This window comes from Gadus chalcogrammus, chromosome 23 (assembly GCF_026213295.1).
Source record: "Gadus chalcogrammus isolate NIFS_2021 chromosome 23, NIFS_Gcha_1.0, whole genome shotgun sequence".
Taxonomy (NCBI): Eukaryota; Metazoa; Chordata; class Actinopteri; order Gadiformes; family Gadidae; genus Gadus; species Gadus chalcogrammus.
In genome coordinates, this window is record NC_079434.1 from 12,470,490 (window position 1) to 12,492,175 (window position 21,686).

General features: G+C 48.8%; 1 protein-coding gene across 1 annotated transcript in view; it reads left to right on the forward strand.

Annotated features, from left to right (window-relative positions):
• odad2 (outer dynein arm docking complex subunit 2) overlaps nucleotides 1-17,417 on the forward strand; it is a 42,054-nt gene extending 24,637 nt beyond the window's left edge. The window contains 6 exon segments of the mRNA XM_056584472.1: nucleotides 1,986-2,166; nucleotides 2,616-2,677; nucleotides 5,500-5,614; nucleotides 9,624-9,812; nucleotides 10,083-10,304; nucleotides 17,304-17,417. Of these exon segments, the coding sequence (XP_056440447.1) occupies nucleotides 1,986-2,166; nucleotides 2,616-2,677; nucleotides 5,500-5,614; nucleotides 9,624-9,812; nucleotides 10,083-10,304; nucleotides 17,304-17,417 (883 nt within the window).
• Nucleotides 17,418-21,686: the final 4,269 nt, after the last annotated feature.

A 21,686-nucleotide genomic window follows, 5' to 3' on the forward strand; every position in this document is an offset into this window, starting at 1 on the left:
TCCGTCATTTTCTGCATCGTGCAAGTCCAACGAAACAGACCTTTGTGCTGCTGTTGCACACAGCGCATACATTGTGCGTGAGGGATCTTCAAGGGTGGTGTGCACATTTCTTGGATTAGAGAGGGAGACTTCTGCTTCTGATTCGGAGGCATGCATGTGTTAGCCATTTGCCTGATTAATGAAGCATCGGAATGGGAGGTGATTGATGGCCAGAAATGTAATTGCATTCATAATTTAAACGTGTTTGTTTTAGGTGCCCATCGCCCTAACGCTGGTGATTTCCAAAAGGACTCCCGATATTACAGATAGAGGCTGACCTGTGCCAAAGTTATGTGGACTTTGGGGAAAACACATTTGTTAAAGCCCTGTTAGGAAACGTTTACACATTGTTACGTGGGAATTAAAAAAAAATAGATTTATGGGGGAATCAACATGTGGCCGGGGGTGTTACGGACACACACACACAAACGCACTACGAGACGGCTGAACAAAAGAGTGACGGAACAACTGTGCAATGGAAAACCACCAACTGCCATGTGTCAGAGCATCATTGCCAAGACAATAATTACTTGGTGAGGTCAAGATGGCGTTTGTTTTATTTTGTCAAATCCCAGCCATGCCACTCCATCCCACCTTGGTTCCTGGCCTCGCAACGGACAAACCTCAATCTCTCATCAATCCAAAGCTATTCTCTACCCTGCTCTTCTCTCCCTAGTACAATGAGATGAAAAGTGTCCCTGACGCTCGCTAATACACAACTGAAAGTCTTCTGGCTCCCTGCTTACGGCCCGTGATTACTACGTTGTGTTGGCGGGTCCCGGGGGAGACTCCACCCACCCTGTTTAGGAATACCCAGAGGCCTCCTGTTTTTTTTGTTTCCCAGGGCTGGCCAACCAGAAGGGCCTGTTGGCATAAAAGACAGCACGCAAGCTTCCTGCACCACCGCATGCATTCGTTACTGTTACTGCGGATGAATGAGAGCAGGGAGAAGGGAGAAAAAAGAAGGGGAAGACAATCAATCATAGACGTCTGCTGCACAGGAGCCCCACTGTGGTTCTTGTGTCTGCTGACATGCTTTAATAAGGCCTCCAGTCGCGCGGTGCCCCGGCGCTTTTGCTGTAAAGGCCGCCTTCAAGCAGCTTTCCGCCGCGCTCTTCCACGCCATCGCGTAATTACCACACTCGGGATCGGCCTAACATAAACACCCGTCACCCCGCAGTCCATTTATCACACGTTAAACTAACGATTACAAGATAACTGTACTGTGCAGCCTATTGCGGATGACACTTAGGCGCTGGTGGTATAGAATGAACCATTGTTTCTCTGTTTTTGGCAGGGGATTGAAAGGTTGTTAGCTTAGCCAGGGGCAGCGTTCATTAGCGCAATTTTTTTTTTGTGCGAATATTCCTGTGTTTCAGTGGCAGCCGGCCGCAACCGAGCGGCCTTGGACATCCATGATAGCCATACGGCCCCGTGTGGCCAGCAACCGAGGCTGCAAATATAAAGAGCCCGAGTACATGCCCTTAGAACTCGCCCAGTGGTTTGTTGGGGTTTTCTGTGACCACATTTTATCCATTTTAAAAATGTTTACTGAAGTTTACTACTCTATTGCACTGGCATGCAGCACCAGGTCCCGAGCTGCCCAAAATCCCATCGATGAACTTTTCCAAGCCACAGCAAAATTCATTCAGTCATGCAAAGCATATGCTTAGGGGAGCCCTGAGCAACCGTGGGAAAATGGCTTCTCTTTACCGGGTCAAGAGATCTGTGTACCCCAGGACGGTCGTTGGAAAACACAGCCTGTGAGAGTACTTTGGCATGTTGGCACTAGGCAATCTGATGCTGTTCTGGTTGCTTAGGTCTTCAGTCTTTTCAGTCTCTTATAATCCTGTGTTCTCGTTGCTCTTGTTTTGTGGGTTTCTCAATGAGCTGGGTGACGTGATAACTAAGGACTGAGCCCCACCCCTCCCTGGTGCCTCCTGCAGGTTCCAGGAGTACCAGACACTGGATATCTTGGTGGGCCTGCTGACGGACCAGCCAGAGGAGGTGCTGGTCAACGTGGTGGGGGCTCTGGGGGAGTGTGCCCAGGGCGCTGCCAACAGGGTCACCATCCGCAAGAGTGGCGGCATCCAGCCTCTGGTGAACCTGCTCACGGGAACCAACCAGGCAGGCTCACGTCCACCGCCACATCTTCTGTTGCTCTATAGCGGACAATACTGTACACTAATGATTATATTAATATTAATATCACGTCCACCGCCACATCTTCTGTTGCTCTATAGCGGACAATACTGTACACTACCAATGATTATATTAATATTAATTCACCTCCTTCAAGACATTTTTGTTTGTCAACCTTTGTACCCTTCTTCTTTTTCCTTTTTTTAATACAGATTAATGTCAGATTAATGTTGACTTTTCAATGTTTGAAAAAATATATCCATATATTTCATTGGCATGGAAGTGTGCAAAAAATAAGTGGCTTTGTGTTTGCCTCACCTGCTGTGTCTCTCTCAATTGTGTATTTTCCCTGTACCACTTCCTTCTCTTTCTTTCTCTCTCTCTCTCTCGGGTTCTCTCCATCTGTCTATGTATGTCTCTACCACCTGTCCTAGGCACTGCTTGTGAACGTGACCAGGGCGGTGGGGGCCTGCGCTGCAGATCTAGATACCATGGCGTAAGTGTCCTCCTATACATAATCCAGCCATCTCTTCGTTGCTCTCCAGTGGTTGTCAAAAACGCTAGATGGCTCCTGTCCTTTGTTTTTACCGAATTGGTTTCAAACTTTGCCCTACAGCTGCCCCCATGAGGTCACTTGTTAATGCGACAGAAAGCAAAGACTGCTCATCAACCCGTCATGGCCGTTTGTGTGAAGCGTTCACCTGGGAAATCAACAGGCGATGACACACCTTTCATACGCCGCCTAATGACGGAGTGCAAAGGCGCCGTTTATTGTACCTGCTGTGTTAAACAGAGCTTGTGGTTCGAATCCCTGACGTTTTACTGTGGTCTGCAGCCCACTGTCGCTGGTCAGGCAAATATATACCTTCTGCGAGACCTGTCCAAGAACCTCGAGGCTAGAACAAAAACACTGTCCGTGTTTGGGTTGTTCTGTGTTCGCCGCGCCTGGTAACAGCGGTTGAACCCTGGCTGAAATGTCCTAGTTTTAACATGTAGCACTACACACACTCTACATCACTATTTCAGACCTGCCAGACATGGACACAAATAAAGCTATTTTAGGAAAAATGTTGGTCAGCTCTGATTGTATTTACAAGGAAGCAGCAAGTGAAGGGGTGCAAGACAAACAATGAGGGCATGGTTGAGAATATGAGGCCAGTTCAGAGTTTAACAGCCAGGCTGAACACGGGGCGGCCCTGCCGTCGCCGGGCAGAGTTTCTCATGTTCTATCACGCCACACGTATATATTTAGGTCAGGTCTTGTAATCTTTTATCACTCACACTTAGTCCGTAGACAGAAAGTCATTATTGCCACAGGCACTTTTTGTGTGTCTTGCGGCTGTGGTTTATTTTCAGACACATATGTGTACAGTAGTTGGCCGAGCAATTAACATAGCTCATGTTTGATTACTTCCTGGTCCAGACCGACACTGCCCGAGGTGTTTGCGTGTTTTTATTTTCTTTCGCAGCTTCCCAGTGATGGAGCACACTCGCTGGCTGGCCGGCCAACAGTGTGTCGGTAGTCTGGTTATTCGGAGGCCGATGATGTTATGTGTATATCTTTAACGTTGCCTCACAATCCCACGCCGCAAGAGATCAGCGCTGTTACGTATGGCTTTATCTTGCCAACAGAGAGCCATTACTCAAGTAGCGGTGTGTTTTTAACAGCAATTATTCTCTCATCATCATTCTGACGCTGGTCATCCAAAACTACCAAAAGCCAAAAACACACCCCTGACTGCAGTTTTCCATATAAAACATGGGTTGTTGTTTTGCTCCCCTGCCCCTCTCTTTTTTTTGGTATTCTCAAACGGGTAAGCAGCTCGATCAGTCACAAGACGTATTGCTACCGCGCTGGAATCCCATGTAGCAACGTGAAAAAACATGCGTTGTTCGATTCCTTGAGGACTCTGCGATGCGCACTTCAAACTCCATCTCTGTCAGCTGCGTCTTTCAGGTCTTGGGGTTGTTGTTTTCTCCTGCTAACGCATTTCGTAACTGCCAGGAGCGTCCCTGAACCGTTTTGGCAGATGATGCAACGCTGGGTTCTTGGTCTTGGGGTCTGGTTGTAAAGCAAACCCATGAAGAGAATCATCTCTAGCCCCCTTCTCCTCCGCCCCCCCCCCCCCCCCCGCCCGCCTCCAGACTGATTTATGCGTAAACAGCAGACAAACGGCGAGGGGAGTCAGGGGGAGGGCGGACGCCTCGGCGATGAAGGTTCGCTCGTTGCCAGTCACGGAGACACCGTGATTAGGGAGTGTTTAAGCAATTATGACGGCGTTTCAATGTGGGCCTTGTTGGTGGACGAGCACATGGGGAACGCGTTGCATGTTATTTATACCACAGACAGACGGCCGCACTGTGGCGTAACCCCCCCGCCCCCCCCCAGCCCCCTAGATTCCCAGAGCCCTGGCTGCAGCCGGCCTCCACGGCCATCATGTATGCAGCATGAAATACAGCTCACGGTTAAGTAAACTCCACTCGGGCCGCATGAAATATAGAGGGACCTGTCTCTGGCTGTGTTTGATTTGGAAAGAGATCCACCTTCTTCTTTTTGCAGTTGTATTTTTTTATTTTTCGCTACTAGGAGAGGGTGGGGGTCGGTGATATGCGAGTCAAAAAACAAGCCGCCCCTACACACGGCGAGTTTGTCTCTGATTCTATTTATAAAATCGCCAGCTTGATTTATGCACTCATGTACGAGGTACTACGCACAGATGTTTACCTGCTGACCTCTGCCCCCTTCCCGAAAAAACACTGAGGTTTATCATGGGGGTGGGCAATGTGTGTGTATGTGTGCATGAACGGTGGGGGTTTGAGTGAAGAGACAATGGTTGCGTTTTTGCGTCTGGAGAGCACAAGGACAGGGAACTGAAGGCAGCTTGTGATGGAGAGCTTTTTATGGACGGCTCCTTTCATCACGCTCTGCGGGCAGGGGGAGGTTAGCGCAGGGGTCCAGAAACAGGTGGGATCAAAAAGAGCTGGAAAACAGGGAGCGAGCGGGCACTTCCTGTACCGAGTGTTGGAATATGATCAATGAAGGGGTCAGGGCGTATTTAATCACGACGTGCCAACGGTTGAATGTTTTTAACATACTTGACCTCTTCATTCCCCTCTTCCTTCCGTTCTTCGTCTCTCTCTCTCTCTCTCTCTCTCTCTCTCTCTCTCTCTCTCTCTCTCACTTTGTGACTGTCTCTTCATCTCAATCTCTCTCTTTGTGGGTGTCTCTCTCTCTCTCGATCTCTCTCTCTCTCTCGCTCTCTCTCTCTCTCCCTCTTACTTCGATCTCCATGTGTGTGTCTCTCTTCCTCTCCCCAGAATCATCGACAAACTGGACGGCGTGCGTCTCCTCTGGTCCCTGCTGAAGAACCCTGGGGTGGAGGTGCAGGCCAGCGCTGCCTGGGCCATCTGCCCGTGCATCCAGAACACAAAGGTACGGCCGGAAGGGGGGGGGGGGGGGGGATAGAACAGCCAGGGCAGAAATGTTTTAGTCGTTTGTTCCCTGATTTTCCACGGCACTCGCTCATCTGTAATTGAAATCTGCCCATGGGAGCAGTGCAGAGAGAGAGAACGTTTAAAAGCACACAGATAAACGATTAATCTTCCGCAGGATCCGTGTTGTTTTTTTAAGCGAGGGGGAAAAACATCAGGCCGGTGGGTGGGAGGTCCGTGGGGGTGCGTTAGGGGGAGGGGGTCGTTGTGGGGGGGGGGTGGGGGGTCCGGGGGAGCGTTGTGTATCAGGGTGTTCCGGCCTCCCAGTCGCTGAACAGAAGCTGTACTTGTACCCCTGAAGAAGCTCCCCGGTGTGTTCCACGCTCTCCATCTTCAGGAGGGGGCGGGGGCCGGCAGAGTGTGTCAGCGGGGGGCTTACATGAACCCGGGGCCCAACAGAAAAAACAAGGGGCACCGCACAGCGTTCTGCGCTGGGGGGGGCCGAGCGAAGCAGCAGACTGCAGGGAGAGAGAGAGGAGAGACTCTAATATCCTGTGGCGGGGCTTTCGGTGTCGGAGCTGCGGATCCGTGCTCAGCATGCTGCGGGGTACGTAGGCTCTGCAGGCTTTTTGCAAAGCGCAGGGCTAACACGCTGGGACTCCTTTTGAAACATTTTAAAACGCCCATGCCTGCTCCACATGTTGACAAGAGCATTTCTCCAGTTCAAAACATGACCGCTACTGTTCTCGTGCTTTCGCCGGCCACGTACGCTGGGTGGATTGATCGCCTTCCGATTAAAGATCAACGTTGATTAGGTAATTTCAGACCACACTCGTTCATAAGGGACTTTTTGCACAACTGTTATGACCCCACTGTTGGAGTGGATCATTTCCATACAACCCGCGTCACATGTGCCATGAGGCTTCACGTTACCCAGCAGCACTGGTCGTCCATCAAGAGGTATTCCAGGTACATGTCATCGGCTCTTTGATGCACATGGTGCTCGCCTAGCGTCCAAGTACAAAGGGAATGTTGTTTCTATTAGATTAGCGCGGTGATTAGGGTAAACAGTGTGTCAGAGGGACAATCTGGTCAGGGTTATGCGGATAAATTGGGCCCAGGCAGGTGTTGGAGAATGGGGGAGGGGGGCAGGGGGGTGGAGAGGTCTGAGGTCTGCAGCAGAACAACGCATGGCAGGCCAGTGAAGGGCGCGGAGGGAGCCGGGGCCCACCGTAGAACGCTAACAAAGTTTGACACTGTTTGTCTGGACGTCATCGTGCCAATTTTTCGGGGGTAGAAACACACGAACATGCCCTTTGGGTCCTCCCTCCTTTTCCTCCTCCTCCTGCTCCGAGAGAGTGCGAGAGAGAGAGCAAGAGAGAGACGGAGAGAGAGAGAAAGAGAGAGACTAAGAGAGAGACAGGAGCTCGATGGCAAGTGCTGAGCAACATGATACAGCTGCCTCGGCCCGGTAGTTATTTAGATAAAAAATCCCCCCATGTGGTTCCGTTTAGAGCGTCCACCCCTAGAGTCACGAGCGAGACGGCGCTATAAATGCATCTGCTGGACGCTTCTTATTGTTGGCCTCGGCCAGGCACAGCCTTCACACACACACACACACACACACACACACACACACACACACACACACACACACTGACCCAGTAGCTCGGCATGTCCAGCCAGCTCGGCCGCCGCCACGACCGTTTGTTCTGGTCCCGGCCAAGCGTAGTGGTGGGCCCGCCAGCCGCTGCAGGCGTATTCCCCCTTGGTTCCCCAACCAAACGTCAGCGTAATGAAACACGCTATTAGGGTGTATCCCTAGCCCGGCCAGAGTCCTAATGACCCAACCCGATGAAAGGCACCGGACGTCTAGTTTACTTTCACCCGACCTTGGGAGCTCCGTTTTGCAACCGATGCCTCGGTGTTATAACCACCGGCGGGTGGTAGGTGCTGGTCCATGGACGACTAACTCTGTAGGTTGTCTCCCGGGTTTCTATATCTTGAGAGACATACCGCTGTGTGGAATGCATCCCATCCTAAACATTTCATGCTAGGATAACATGAGAAGGACTAGTAGAAACCAATAGGAGAGTGACAGAGCATCCCTCTACCGTGAAGAGACTGGTAATGGAGTGGGATGGAGGGGGGGGGGGGGGGGGGGGGGGGGGGGGGGGTATCCAGGCTTTGAAAGAGATACTGGCTCGCCTGTCGCAGCTGGTGGCTGGGGATGGCTTCCTCTGTCGCTGGGAGTCCCGGCCCCACTCATCATCAGTATTCCTCAGGAAGGGCTTCCTGTGTTCCTGGTTGTGGCTCGGTGGGTGGGGGGGTGGGGGGGGGGCAGATGGACGGGTGGGTGGGTGGGTGTCTGTCCCTTGGGTGAAGCGCCTGGCTACAGCCCTATTGCCCTAAACCAATCACACACACACACATGCACATGCAGCCACACACGCACATACACACGCACGCTCAAATACACACACACATACGGGCACTCGCGCACAAACACACGCACACATAAGCACACATACACACACACACACACACACATTCACGCACGCACACGCACTCACACACACACACACACACATGCACACAAACATATGCACAGACACAGACACACGCACACATACACACACACACACACACACACATGCACACATACACACATACACACACACACACACATTCACGCACGCACACGCACGCAATCACACACACATGCACACATGCACGCACGCACACACCGAGTGCACCCCATGGCACTGCATCACGGGGCCAATAGAGAGGCCGCGCCCTGGCCTGATCTCAGCCCGGGCTCTGTGTCTGGGGAGAAAACGGCCCTGCAACGAGTTCTACCAAGAAAAGGATCCGCAGAGCAAAAGAAAACACACATCAGACGCCCAAACTTGTTATTGTACGAAATCTCAGAGGATGAGCGGCTGCTTCCTTTCTCATGATATGGATCATGAGGAGGACATATATAGCGTACATGAATTGGAATCTATTTCGATGTCCTGTACAGCCGTGTGTTATCCATCAGCGCTGGACACTTAGATTGATGTTGAAATGTACCCAAATTAGGCTCGCTTTGTGATTTGTATTCAGTCATCCGTAATTGCATGCCTTCCGGGGATATTTGTTCTCGTTCTATTTCCATAGCCTCAACATTACAGCCTTCACCCACCTAGATGTCTCCCTCCCTCCTTGGCCCGTTGTGATTTTTAATCAACGGGCCAATGGGCCAAGCCGTGCTCGCTCTGCCCATGTGGTTCTCCTCCCGATGCCTCCGCCGGTCTCTCAGCGTGGACGGTCAACACCCCCCATAAGTGGCTGGGCCGGCGGTGATGCCAGCGCCCAGCCAGGGCCCTCTGGTGCCACGGAGCCATAGGGCTGCTCTGCCGCCGCTCTGCCTGCTGCTTTAACCTTGGGAACAAAGCCCCAGAAGGCCCCCCGCCAAGCCCTAATGTTATGTTTCCCTCCTCTGCGCTCATGACAAAGCGACATGGACAGGAAGCGACGTTGACAGAAACGTCAACAGCTCGCGCCGTCCATCCAGACGGGATGAGAAATTTGCGTTCCAGGCCGTCGTCATATTTACCGGGCGATGTTTTGCTGGCGCTTTGAAGGAAATCCACAGCATTCTTCTTGGTTTTGGCCTTTTATAGACGGATCATGATGGATCAGCGACACATGCCCGGCGATAAATATAAGCTGGAGCAGTCCCTGTCTGGCATGCTGACGACCCTTTTTCCATCAAGTGTGTAACGCAATACCGCGTCACGGAGCAGTGTTTCACCTCTGCTTTGCATCTGCATTGATTGGACTTTGATTGTTTCCGAGGCTGATGAAATGACTTTTCCTATCCCTTATTGTCTTTTGTTCTGCTTGACTCCTGCCAACCTCCTCGCCTTACCCATAATAGAATCCCTTCTTTCCTTTCTTTGGTACTCTTTGTTTCACATGTGAGCAAGTGCACCGTCTGATAACCCAACCCCTTTGGACTCCAGTACGCAGGGGAAATGGTGCGCTCCTTCGTCGGCGGCATGGAACTGATTGTCAATCTGCTGAAGTCAACAAACAAAGAAGTGCTGGCGAGCGCCTGCGCTGCCATCACCAAGATCGCCATCGACAAGGAGAACCTGGCAGTGATCACGGACTACGGGGTCGTCCCCATGCTGGCCAACCTGACGAACACAGTGAGTGCACCGCAGCCACCTCCAAACGGCAGACACACACAACAAGCAACCGCCAAACCAAACGTATACAATGTCCCTTTTGTAGACAATCAAGCAACCTTTTCTCTAGGGCTAGCCAGGCTAATGAGCAGAGGCATGATGGATGAGGGTCTCTTGCAGAGATCTAGAGAGGCAATACCCACCGCAGCACTGGCTATTTCCTCTGACAGCCTAGCCTTTAGTGGTCCGGGGGTTCCAATGCTTAATTTAGTTTTCCCTCCCCACACACAGACCGATGACAGGCTCCGTCGCCACCTGGCCGAGGCCATCGCCGGCTGCTGCATGTGGGTGAGCAACATCGAGTCGTTCGGGGAGGTGAGGGCCGTGGCCCCCCTAGTGCGCTACCTCAAGTCCCAGGACCGCGCCGTGCACCGGGCCACGGCCGAGGCGCTGTTCCAGCTGTCCAAGAGCCCCAACAACTGCATCACCATGCACGAGAGCGGAGTGGTGAAGGTAAGGAGCGGTCACGACGTGCCCCCGTTCAGGGGGTGTTAGTTATGCTACTGCTTGGCTACTGTAGGGCTGCTTGGGACGCGGCCAAGGTGGTCAAATCACAAACAAACAGGTTTTCATCCGCTTTTTTGTTTGTTTTGTTGTAGATCAGTCGCAAGGCACTTGTTTCGTTTTCTGCGCTGTGTTGATTTAGGACTGAGTCCGTCATTGTTGTGCTGGGGGAAGTGACTTAGAAGGGAGCAACCCCCCTCCCCCCCCCCCCTTTTAAAGCGACGTGTGACTAAAACGCTGGCTAATAAAACGTTGAAAGGCTGTGACTATTTTCAGAGCCTTTGACCGGCGGAGCAGAAACAAAGCAGTGTTTTATTCGGTGGCGGAAACATGACTCCAGTTTCTGGCCGTCATGGGAGTTCAGCAAAGCAAACAGGCCCAGTGTGTGCGAAGTGCCGTTTCCACCGCTAGAACCTAGATGCCATCGCAGCACAAGTCAAAGGGCTGTAGCTGGGGGTAACCGTTGCTAAGGGCCGATCCTGGACGTCTGGGTGCAATGCAGCGATGATGTGTTTCAGAGGCCAAGGAGTGCTTTGGTCATTGGTCATGCTTTTATTTTGTATGTGTTTCGTTTTTTAGTTTTTTTCTGCAGCTGCAGTGAGCTTATCTTCACGGTTACGATTTTGATACTGATAATCTAAAAGTAATTATCCATAAATAAAAACATTGTTTGTTTGTTTTTGCCTCGGAGCTGTTCTTTATCTTTGTACATGAGAGAGATGCAGAGACAACAGTCTTATTCTCAAATTTGTTTGTGTGCCAAACATTTTTACATGAAAACACTTTTTGTGGTATTTTTCTTTTTTAGTCCACTTCCAACTGTGAAATAATGATGCAGGGTTCTTTTGTCATCGCAGCCAAATATTTGTTCCCATGTTCATTCAACTGTGTATTTAAGCTCAATCCACTGTTAAAATCCAAGTGGTTCAACACCAACCATAATTGGTAGCTGGACCCAACATTGGGTGTTCCAGAAAGGCAAACCAATTTGCAAAAGTCATGCAGCCCATTGTTTTTTGTAGTGTGCACCATGACAAGAACTGGAGAAGTTGTCCTTCCCTGTTTTAATCTACTTGTTCCCACAGGCGTGTTTGTGTGTGTGTGTGTGTGTTTGTGTATGTGTGTGCGTGTGTGGCCATTCACACTGCATACCGCCCTTTCGAATACGACTCTCTTGTTCTGCCCTTATTAACGTGCCAGTTCACCACACCTGCATAACGTATTTTGGGACTTCTAAAGAGCCTAATTGCCACAGAACTGATTTGCGCTCTTTTCATTTGTTTCCTAATCTCAAACCTGGAAACTAAACACAAGTTGGCTCATGGTTCGGCCTGGCCCCTCTCCTCCAGTCTGGAGGGAGAGAGAGAGCGACTCAGACAGACAGATGGACGGACTGATGTTTACCTCCTCAGCGGGGTGGGATTAGGACATGTCAATCTCTCTTTGAGGGAAATGGTTCACAACAATATTTCTGTTCATTTGGTGATATACGGGCCGATGTCACGACAGAGAATGACCTAGATCTCCTACCGTCCAGAATGGGCTGCAAACGTGTTCAACCAGGACCAATGCAGGGCGCAGCTGGTAAGCAGCGTCTTATTTACTGCCGGGCCTAAAACCTTCTACTACCTCGGGTATTATTGCAGCAATATTTCAAGGAGCCTTTCAGTGCCATTGAGGAGCTCTCAAAACATGTCCACCCGCAAGCAGGGTATGATTTTGAGCAATCTCTTGCAGCAAATGAACTCTGTCTCTCCCGCTGCCAGATTTAGTTCAGTAAGTACCTTTCCTCACTACCATACTTAATGGTGTATGGCCGGGTCCCCTAAGAGTCTCGGAGGAAATTAAGCATAGAAAAGAAAGTATTTCACACTGGAAAACACATCAGTGACCTGTCTGAGGTTTTACTTTATTTTATTTATTTTTGCCATTTCCATGGTCTTGAAAATGTTGCTCATGCACATTGTCAATCATGAAGAAATATAAAAATAAATATTTGTAGTGTTGAATTGATGTAAAGTATTATAAAGAGTTTTACTGTAATTACAGATCGGAATCAGCTGATATCAACTGTTGTTGCTGATATTTGTGCTGTTTTGTTTTGCTCCAAACTCAGAAAGTAATAGATTCATCTGGAGCAACAATGACCACCCCATACTTTCAATAATAAAATAGTGAAAAACAAAGACTTTTAGGTACAGATAATGCATAGTAGGGATATTCCTTACCTTATCTGTTTTACCGAATCTCTTTGACTCTTGTCTTTAACAGTCATCTTCTGGATAGAGCAAAGTAAGAAAAACATACGTGGATATACTCTACTATTCTAAACCAAGGATTTGTATTGGGGACATGTAACATCTCATTCATTCCCCGTTCTCACCGTCATGTTGTGTATACAAGCGACTGAGGGCACCCACACCTGTTTTGTTCCTCCCTTGTTCCACTCAATGCTTTGGGAGCTCCCTCTTGTTTTTGCTTGGCGGAAATCTCTTGGACCCATGAGAGCTAGCCTTGTTCTGAATGGGAGTTTAGGGATTTCTTGGCTACTTGGACGGAGAGTGTGCAGCCCCCTACCCACCACATACCCCCTCTCCCCTTTTTCCATTGATGAATTGCCTGCCCGGTTCGATTTAACATCCACGCTTGATATCTCACAGTTTTATAAGGATGTGCTTCATTTTCGCCTGTGTACAAAACCAACACATGGCTCTACCTCGCTTCCCCAGGACCGAGGAGTGTTTGCAGAAACTATAAATTCTCCCAGACAGTTTCAGCCAGCTCATTGTATTAAAGGGACCCTTTCATACGAAGGAACATTGTGTTGTAAATTGGTGAAAATTGCAAAATGCAATTATTGGTAATTTCCAAGTACAAGCATTCCATGTTGGAGCGGTTGCCAGCCCAGGATATGTTCATTCTTTTAACTTAATGAAGGAAAAAATGCTTGGAGCTCTGAGCACATTGCTACCCCAGTGCCGATTCAAAGATTCAAAGTCTCACTATTGGATTTTCTTCATGGATTCCTCCCTTGAATGACAAACAGTAGGCCCAGAGAGCAAAAGATTGGGCAATAATGCTTTTTGCGATGGCGAGGTCTAAACTGAGTTGGGTCAGGCGACATCCAAATAATAAAAACACGTCGGTCCGGTGTTCTTTCCTTATTTAGATTTATTAGTCATAGCCCTTTTGTTTAGCAGGAGTTTGTCTCAGCTTGTGGATGTGGCGATGGTGCAGACTATTTAGGCTATCTGCACTGTTTTGACTACAGTGTTCTCAAGAGGCATCGGGCGTGATGCTGCAAAGGCCTTCTGTCTGAAAGAGCCGGAGCCTCATTCGTAAGCCTAATACTTTGACATTTTAAATCAGCGTTTGATGAAGTGCAGCTTTTGCTCTCTACTGGCTAAGGTGCCAGGTAGGAGTTTATTTCTATCTCTCCGATTTTTCAACCACCGCTTATGAAACCGTGTGCAATTATAGATTTTCCAAAACCAGGGAGAAATTGACCGTCAGCCATGGTGAGATGACACCAATGGGCCCAATGAAATTCACCGTAGGTCTTACACAGACCTTAATACAGCCAATCATAAAAGCTCCCCAACACGGTAGTGGGTGACCTGAGCCACCCCCAACCAACAATTACCCCACAGTACCCCACACCCCGGCAGTTGCTGGGTATTTATTTCACACCCTGATTTTCCATCTTCCTGTATTGCTCCTTAAATCTTTTTCTTCCTGTGAAAGAGCAGTTGGTGTACGTAAATGTTCTCTGGCCCAACGGAGGCAGCAGGGAATGTTGTTTGCCTCGGTTTCCCATAGTTACTTCACCTTTAGCCTCAGCTAAACGCCGTTGTCCGTCAAGTGCCGTTTGCCTACTCATGGGAGCCTGAAACATGTAAAATGGAAGGGGTACGAGGTGCACCAGAAGAGCCATAATAGCTGTCAGGCCATGGCAATGCGAAGGAATGGGGGGGGGGGTTAGGGGGAGGTTAGGGGGTTTAAACCAGAACTCCTGCAGGGAGCTGCAGCAGAACTTGTTGCACTTAACAATGTCACGCCTCTGTGCACGATGTGATTTGTGTACACGCATACCGCAACACGTTTGGCCCCTTCCAGAATGCTCCCTACTCCCTTCTCCTTTGCGGACACCTTCCAAAAATCAGCCGGGGGGGAAGCGTGCTCCCTGGCTCTCCCCTCGGAGGTCAGGACTCACCGGAGCTCTCCTACGGATCTCAGACTCGCGATTCATTTCTCCAGCGTGAGGCAAGTGTTCGTGTTACCGCAGTCAGGGAATATCTAACAAGCAGCGTATTATATTCTTCGAGATCCCAGCTGGGAGGAGGGAAAACGGCACAGACAGAGAGACACACTTATCTTAGCCGGGCAGCGCGCTTCCAGAGAGAACTTATTTGGCTGCGTTTGAATAACATGCTATGAGGTTGGCAAAAAAATAAAAAAAAGTGCAGCCCTCTGGCACTTTGCAGGCATCCTCTCCTCTTACAAGCATTGCTTGTTTGAGCGAACTGCATGTTTTTCGGGAGCCTGTGGATGTAAGTTTACTTTAGGAGGCTTTTTTGCAATGCTATTTAAAAACCCCTATGAGAAAAAAAAAACGAAAAATCCATTGGTAAATGTTTTGCATACACTCCATGACCTTAGTGCACAGGGAAGAGCTGGGACTTGTTGGCCCACACAGTCCATTCTTTTTCACAGAAATGATACAATTATAATCAAGGGGAGCGATCTTATTTTCTCAGCTTTCTGTGGGTTCACCGTACATTAGGCCCGCCGGCCCGGTCCGTGCTCCTGTGCGCAGAAGGGGTTGCTTCGCCTCGTCCTTCATCTGTTTTCTTTTCTACTATTTATCTTCCAGCAGAAAATTCCGGGAATGTCTCCTCTCTCCGCTTCCGTGGCTCGGGCGCTAACCACACAAATGTGCACAGCAGCCCCTGTAAGCCCTGCATGTAACACGGAGGGACGGGGGTCAAGGGTCCTCTGGGCGTCTCGGCCTCCGACATGCGTTATGAACGTAATGATAACACGAGACAGGGGGGGGGGGGGGGGGGGTCAAACCAAACCAAAAAGCTGTTTGGTTTGCTGGTGTCCTAAGACAATCTGGGTTTTGTTTTATTTTGTCTCTTTCTTTTTTCTCTTTGTATTCAAGGAGACATGACACGAAGAAACAGCAGATGTCTCCCGGCGCCTCGTTAGGCGATGACAATTCATAGCAGGAGTTGCATTGTCTGTTTTGTTAACATGGCAGAGACCAAGGAATCTCATTACTTCATCCTCCTCTGGATGGATGTCTGGTGTCAGCTGTGCAACAGAGACGGGGCCGTGGGGTGAGGGGTCGCCACGAGGGAGCGCGGCTCTGCGAGAGACAGATCACAGGGAATCACTGCCAGCCTAACCTCCATAGAAATGACATTTGTTTACAAAGAAACTCTTTGGTTCTAAAGGGGGATCGTCTGTGGTCCCACGTCCGCGTGTTTGCTCTGTCACTTGTAGGATGGCAAACGATTTGTCATTTCGGCACCGATATACCAAATGCAACACATTTCAGATGCTGCTCACAACATGACCGCAAATCCTGCTGCAACATGCGATTGTTAGTCAAGACACCCTCTTCATTCTTTCTCAAAATTTGTTTGAGGCCTTGAGACTTCCAAAGTGGCACAATTTGCCTTACATTAAGCATATTTACAGTACAAGATGATATTTAGGACTCCTAACTTAAGTGCTTACTTTACGGATTTAAATTGGCCTTTGGTTGATTATTGACGTAAACACGAAAGTACCCACTATAATTGCAAGTGTGTCCCAGGAAATCTCAATGGCTCACCATTGGGATTTCACGAAAGGGGAACACATTGAACAGATTTAGATTCAGCCATTGCAGCACAGTGTTTGTGCTCTAATTTACTCTTCTTTTTTTTTGTTTGCCCTCCCCAACTGCCCGCAAACCAAATGCAGCCATTTACCTCAAGATAAACACACACACACATACACACACACATGCACACACAAACAACAGTGTACCAGCCAACGCGTTTTGTCCTTGTGCTGCATCACATGAAGACGGGCACGCATCCCCGTGTAGATAGAGATCGCAGTGCGTAGCTTCTCTAAACCATCTCAAGCAGTCCAATGAAATTGATATAAATAAGGAACCTACTGCGCTACACATTCCGTAAGCTGAATAAGAACACGTAAGGCTGTTCTGCAATGAGATCAAACACCTCCGCTGTTACACTGGGGGGTGGTAATGGTGGGATATAAGCGGACCTTTGGAGTGCTGGAACAGGCGGTACGTGTGGCACGGATGGTGCTCCAGTTTTGAATGTCGAGCCTGCCCCGTTTTGGCTTTCATCTGAACCAACTTACAAGAGCATGTGTGCTCACAGCTGTAACCCCTTTTCCCCAGGCATGGTTGGAGAGGTTGAAATGGGACACACACACACACACACACATACACACATACATCATACATTCACCAACACACACACACACACACACATACACACACACACACAATATGTGCACTGGCACGTACACGTTATGCCCCGTTATGCACTGTAAAGACATTGGCTACACTTTTTAACAAGGGGGTCATTTGATTAGAGCAATCAAGGTTAATGCAATAATATAATAAACTTTGTGTTTGATGAACAGACCGGCCTCATAATCACTTCCATGATGTGCGTGGAAGGCAGAAATTGACACCGCCAACTTCCCCCTCCCTGTGTGAAGATTTATTTCATTTTATTATATTGAACGTTTTTCCAAACGTGGTGTGACTGGAGGAACAGGGAGCGTGTCTGGTGTCTGCGGCTCTCTGTCGCGGCCGTGGCAGCTCACAGTTCTCGTTTCTGATAACGCCGCCCTGCCAACACTCTCTCTCTCCCCCCCCCCCCCCCCCCCCCCCCGCTCTGCTCCCCCCCCCCACAGCCCCTGCTGGTGATGATTGGCTCCACGGACGACGTGCTCCAAGAGGCCGCCGCCGGATGCCTGGGCAACATCCGTCGACTGTTCCTGGCCTACGACAAAGCACGCTACGGTTAACCCCCCACCGACCCCCACCATCCCACCACCCCCACCCCCCGGGCGACGGCGAGCCACACCCGGGACAGTGAGGCGGTCAGGGGGGTTTGGGGTGGAGGAGTGGGGAGTGGGACAGGGGGTTGCTGGCTGATTATTGAACAAATAAATCCGCCCCAGATCCCCGTTCCGTCTGAAGCCCCGAGCAGCTTTCTTTCAGTCCGTCTTATTTTGGGCCGCCGGAGTGTTTCAAGTCAAATATTGTGACACGCGATGAGCGCGTATTTATGTTTCTTCTGCTTCCGTCGGGGGGCTGGGGGCTTTTATCTGAAGCGCCGCGCACACGTCAATTATTTCATCAGTCTCTTATACAAACAATTTCTTGGAAACCATCTTCTTCTGCTCCTTCTACTTCACCCCCTCCTCCTCCTCCTCTTTCTTTGCTGTCTGTCTCCTTCTTGGAGCTTTTGGACGGTGAAAATAAATACATAACTTTTCAGTTTGCTCCGGTGCCAAATCCCTTCTGCGCTTTTTCGAAGAGCGGTATCGGTTCAGGGCATGTTCTCTGCGGTCAACATTCTCTGATGCAATTTGCTAAATCCAAACAAGATCTGAATCTTTTTTTTTTTTTAAGGTTCGCTTATTGCTTCCTCTTCCACATCTACCTCTTGGAACAGCAGACAATGAATACGAGTGGTTTGGTTTCGATATGCTCATAGGCAACTCAAACGACTTACGTCGCTCAACCTAACAGCCCATTGTTTGGGTGTTGACACAGGGAATCTACACTGATTGGGATCGTATGTTTGAAGTCAAAATTGATCATTTCAAAGCATATTAAAAAATATATGTATTCTTCTTGGTTACAATATATATAATATTAGCTACATTCTCATTTTGGCTATAGGGTGCAAATAATATTTTATGTTCCTATTTTGTTTATTCAGGACCAACTCTGGATTTTCCCAGTAGTCATAAACAATATATCAAGATTTTGAGGAAGAATTGAGCACTGTTTCCTTTTTTGTTTTGGAAAGCATTGACTGTTCTGTTTTCAATTGTAACTTATAAAGGATATTAATAGTTGTTCTCTCTGTTTACAATAGACATTTCCATGAATGTCATCTAGTCATCATGACTCTGTGCATGTGTTTTTTACATTTGTGTGCATTTGTGTGTATGCGTGTGTGTGGATGCATGTGTGTGTAAATCTGTGTGTATGCGTGTGTGTGTGTGTGTGTGAATCTGTGTGTGTGTGTCTGTGTGGGGGTGTGTGTGTGTGTGTACTTGTGTGTGTATGTGCGCATGTATTTGTTATTTCATATAGGAGTGCAGCTGAGCAGAGTGTGTCTAGACAATGCCTTTTGTCCACTTTATTTGTTAAGTCAAAACAGCCCACGTCGGGCTCCGCTGTTTCACGGCAGATTGCCCCAGAGGCTGCTGGTCCTAACCACTGTCAGCAGCACCGTCACCCCCTTTTGTATCTCTGCATGTGTTGCCTGCTTCTCAGATTCCACTGTCCTGGTCCCAATTAGCCTAGCGGCTTAGCACTCAGCCACACAGAGAATGCCACAGCATCTCGACAGGGCTTTCATCATTACCATCGACCACGTGCTAATATCAAAACATTATTAGCAAATAAGCAAATCGTCCAAACAGCTGCTGGTACCAGAGGGTCAAAGTGAGGGCACTGATAGAGCCGTACGGATGAGGAAACCTCAGCGAGATGACTAATAAATAGAGAAATATACTGGCTCGCTCCAAAACAGCCGTCTAGCTAGAGCTCAAAGGCAGCCACTGTCTCCAGACTGCTCTGAGCTAAGAAATCCATTATGATTAATGGCCATTTAATTCTGCGAAACATGTTTTATGGCCACAAAAACATGCCGTACGTCAAAACAGATTTTGAGGGAAATCTTTCAATGAAAAGCATTTGGTAAGCCTAACAAGCAAAGGAAAGCCGTTATCATAATTAGCTTCTCGTCTCTGTTTAATCTCTTTCTGGTTCTATCCCTCTGGCCTCTGTCAGCATTTTTATTTCACTTTCTGCATCCTCGCGACTCCTCACGTCTTCCCCTTGTGTTTGTTTTGCAGTGGTTTGATCCGTGACCGTATGGGGGCACATATTAATAACCTGTTGACTTAACGATCCGACAAACGACGTACCGCTCCGTCAAAGTGTGACCTATACGCAATGCGCTACTGCACGCCATGTTTTCGCTGTCGGTCACCCAGGCTCAGAGGCTCCGTCCGCGGGCTTCATACCCTGGTCTTCATCCACCCAGCTTACAGAGAGAGAGACATATCCTTCTCCGTAATGGCTTCCCGGTGTACGTAGCTGTTGCGCCACACTTGATTTACAGTTGGAAAGAAAGCCGTCTGCTTGTTGTCACGAGGAACTGCTGCTACACTTCACTCACCCAGTCCCTGCGTGGCTTCTCGGGACGGCCTGTGCCTCGTGGAAGTGGCGAGTGGGGTGTTTTTTTTTCAGAGGAGACTAACCCTAACCCTCTGGCCCATCGGTCATGAAGCCACAGTTGAGCCGCAATCCCTCCTGAGAAGGAAAACTGCCACTTTATTTCCATGCCCGGGTCGGGACAGGGGACATTATTCATTGGGAAATAAGAGGTTGTGCCTCCACGCCTCGGCAGCGACGGCAATTACATCCGACTGCGTCCTTTCTAGTTTGCGTCAGACTTCCAGAAGCTTCCCTCAGGCTCAAGGGAGGGGATGGAAGGAATGGTTGAGGGATATCCCCGGGTTGTGTTTTCGTCGGGAGTCGTGTAGACCTTGGCATCTGGCTACCACTCCTATGTACGGTATAGGAAATGGTATAGCTCTCCCCATTGACCCGACCTTCAACCCAGCGTGCAGACACCGCGTTGATGGACGCGCCCTGGCTCGTAATTACGCATTTTAAGAAGATTTATGAATGGAAATGTGGTATTCCCTGCATTTCCTTGTCCAGAGTGAGGTGGACAAAATAACACGATTTATATCACTTGTTTCTTTTTATGGACAGTCACCACTTCAATAAACCGGCTGGAGTATCATGATACTGGCTCAATTGTTCAAAAGCTTTGCCTGTTGTTTGAGGTATTATGTTTTATTATTAAAGATCCCACAGATCCCAAGCCGCCCTGTGGAAACTTTAAATAAAGGAGACTAATAAACAGTAAAAATCTGCTGCCAAATATTATAAGTGGCTCTGTGCCCCCTTCTCCCCCTCCACCCCCCTGTGTCCAAGTCCATTTTTTTACACAAAAATCACAAGCTGTTGCACAGGAGTAGCCTCAAGTCTCAACCTGCCTCTATTGGTCTGCCTGTGATGCTGCCATTATAAACATGCGTGTTCACAAGGGCCCCACAGAGTCCCGTCCAAACAGAAAGCGGAGCCGGGGACCCTGTACACGGGGGCCAGGGGCTGAACACAGCGTCTCTTCTCCCGACTGCAAATTAGTTTAATATCATTAGGCCCTTGCTCACACAACCAGGGTCTGTGGGTGTGATGGCCGCGTGGAGCGAGGTGCCCGCTGCTACTCCCTGCTACAGCACCCCCGCCTGACCCCAAATAGCATGACCCGTCGTACTATTAAATATTGTTTATGACTATTTAATATTAAATATTATTAAATATTTTATGTAATATTTAGTACACTTATTTTAAAGGCTCTCAGAGCTCCTAATGATATTTGACGTTATCATCTATCGAGTGAGCAAGCACCACAAGGTGTAGTATCAAGTTTTTTGTGAGGTAAGAGTAGTGTCTGCATATAGCTCTCAGGTTATTAATATTACCTATATTGGTCTTGACAGCCGTGGTTATGTCCAGGGCTCACAAAGCTCTGTGGCTGTCTTGGTTCTTTTTGGGAAGAAGTTTTTTACCTGCAGGAACCACAGAGTGGAGAAAGCGCTATTATAAGAACCTGAGATGTACAGAGGATTGATGGTGTTGCCTTCAAACGAAAAGGGGGAAGCTGGTGTTTCCTTCCGTAAACGTATGAATTCAGTTGCAGAATAAATAGAGCTTTTCTCCCACACTCTGACTGAGTGAAACCAGTTGAATGTGATGGATGGTTGTTAAATGTTGGGGCTAATTTCAAAGTGCGATAGACCTCAGCCACTCGTCATTCTTAAAAACTCAGCCTTGGCGTGAAATTAGGGTATGAGGTCATCTGAGATGTATTCTTCCAGAAGTGACAATACTTTTTAAGCCAGATTATGGGCTTTACTTTTAACGTATGCGTATGGCATATAGGGGGAGGAATTCGAATAGCCATGCATTTGCAGAGA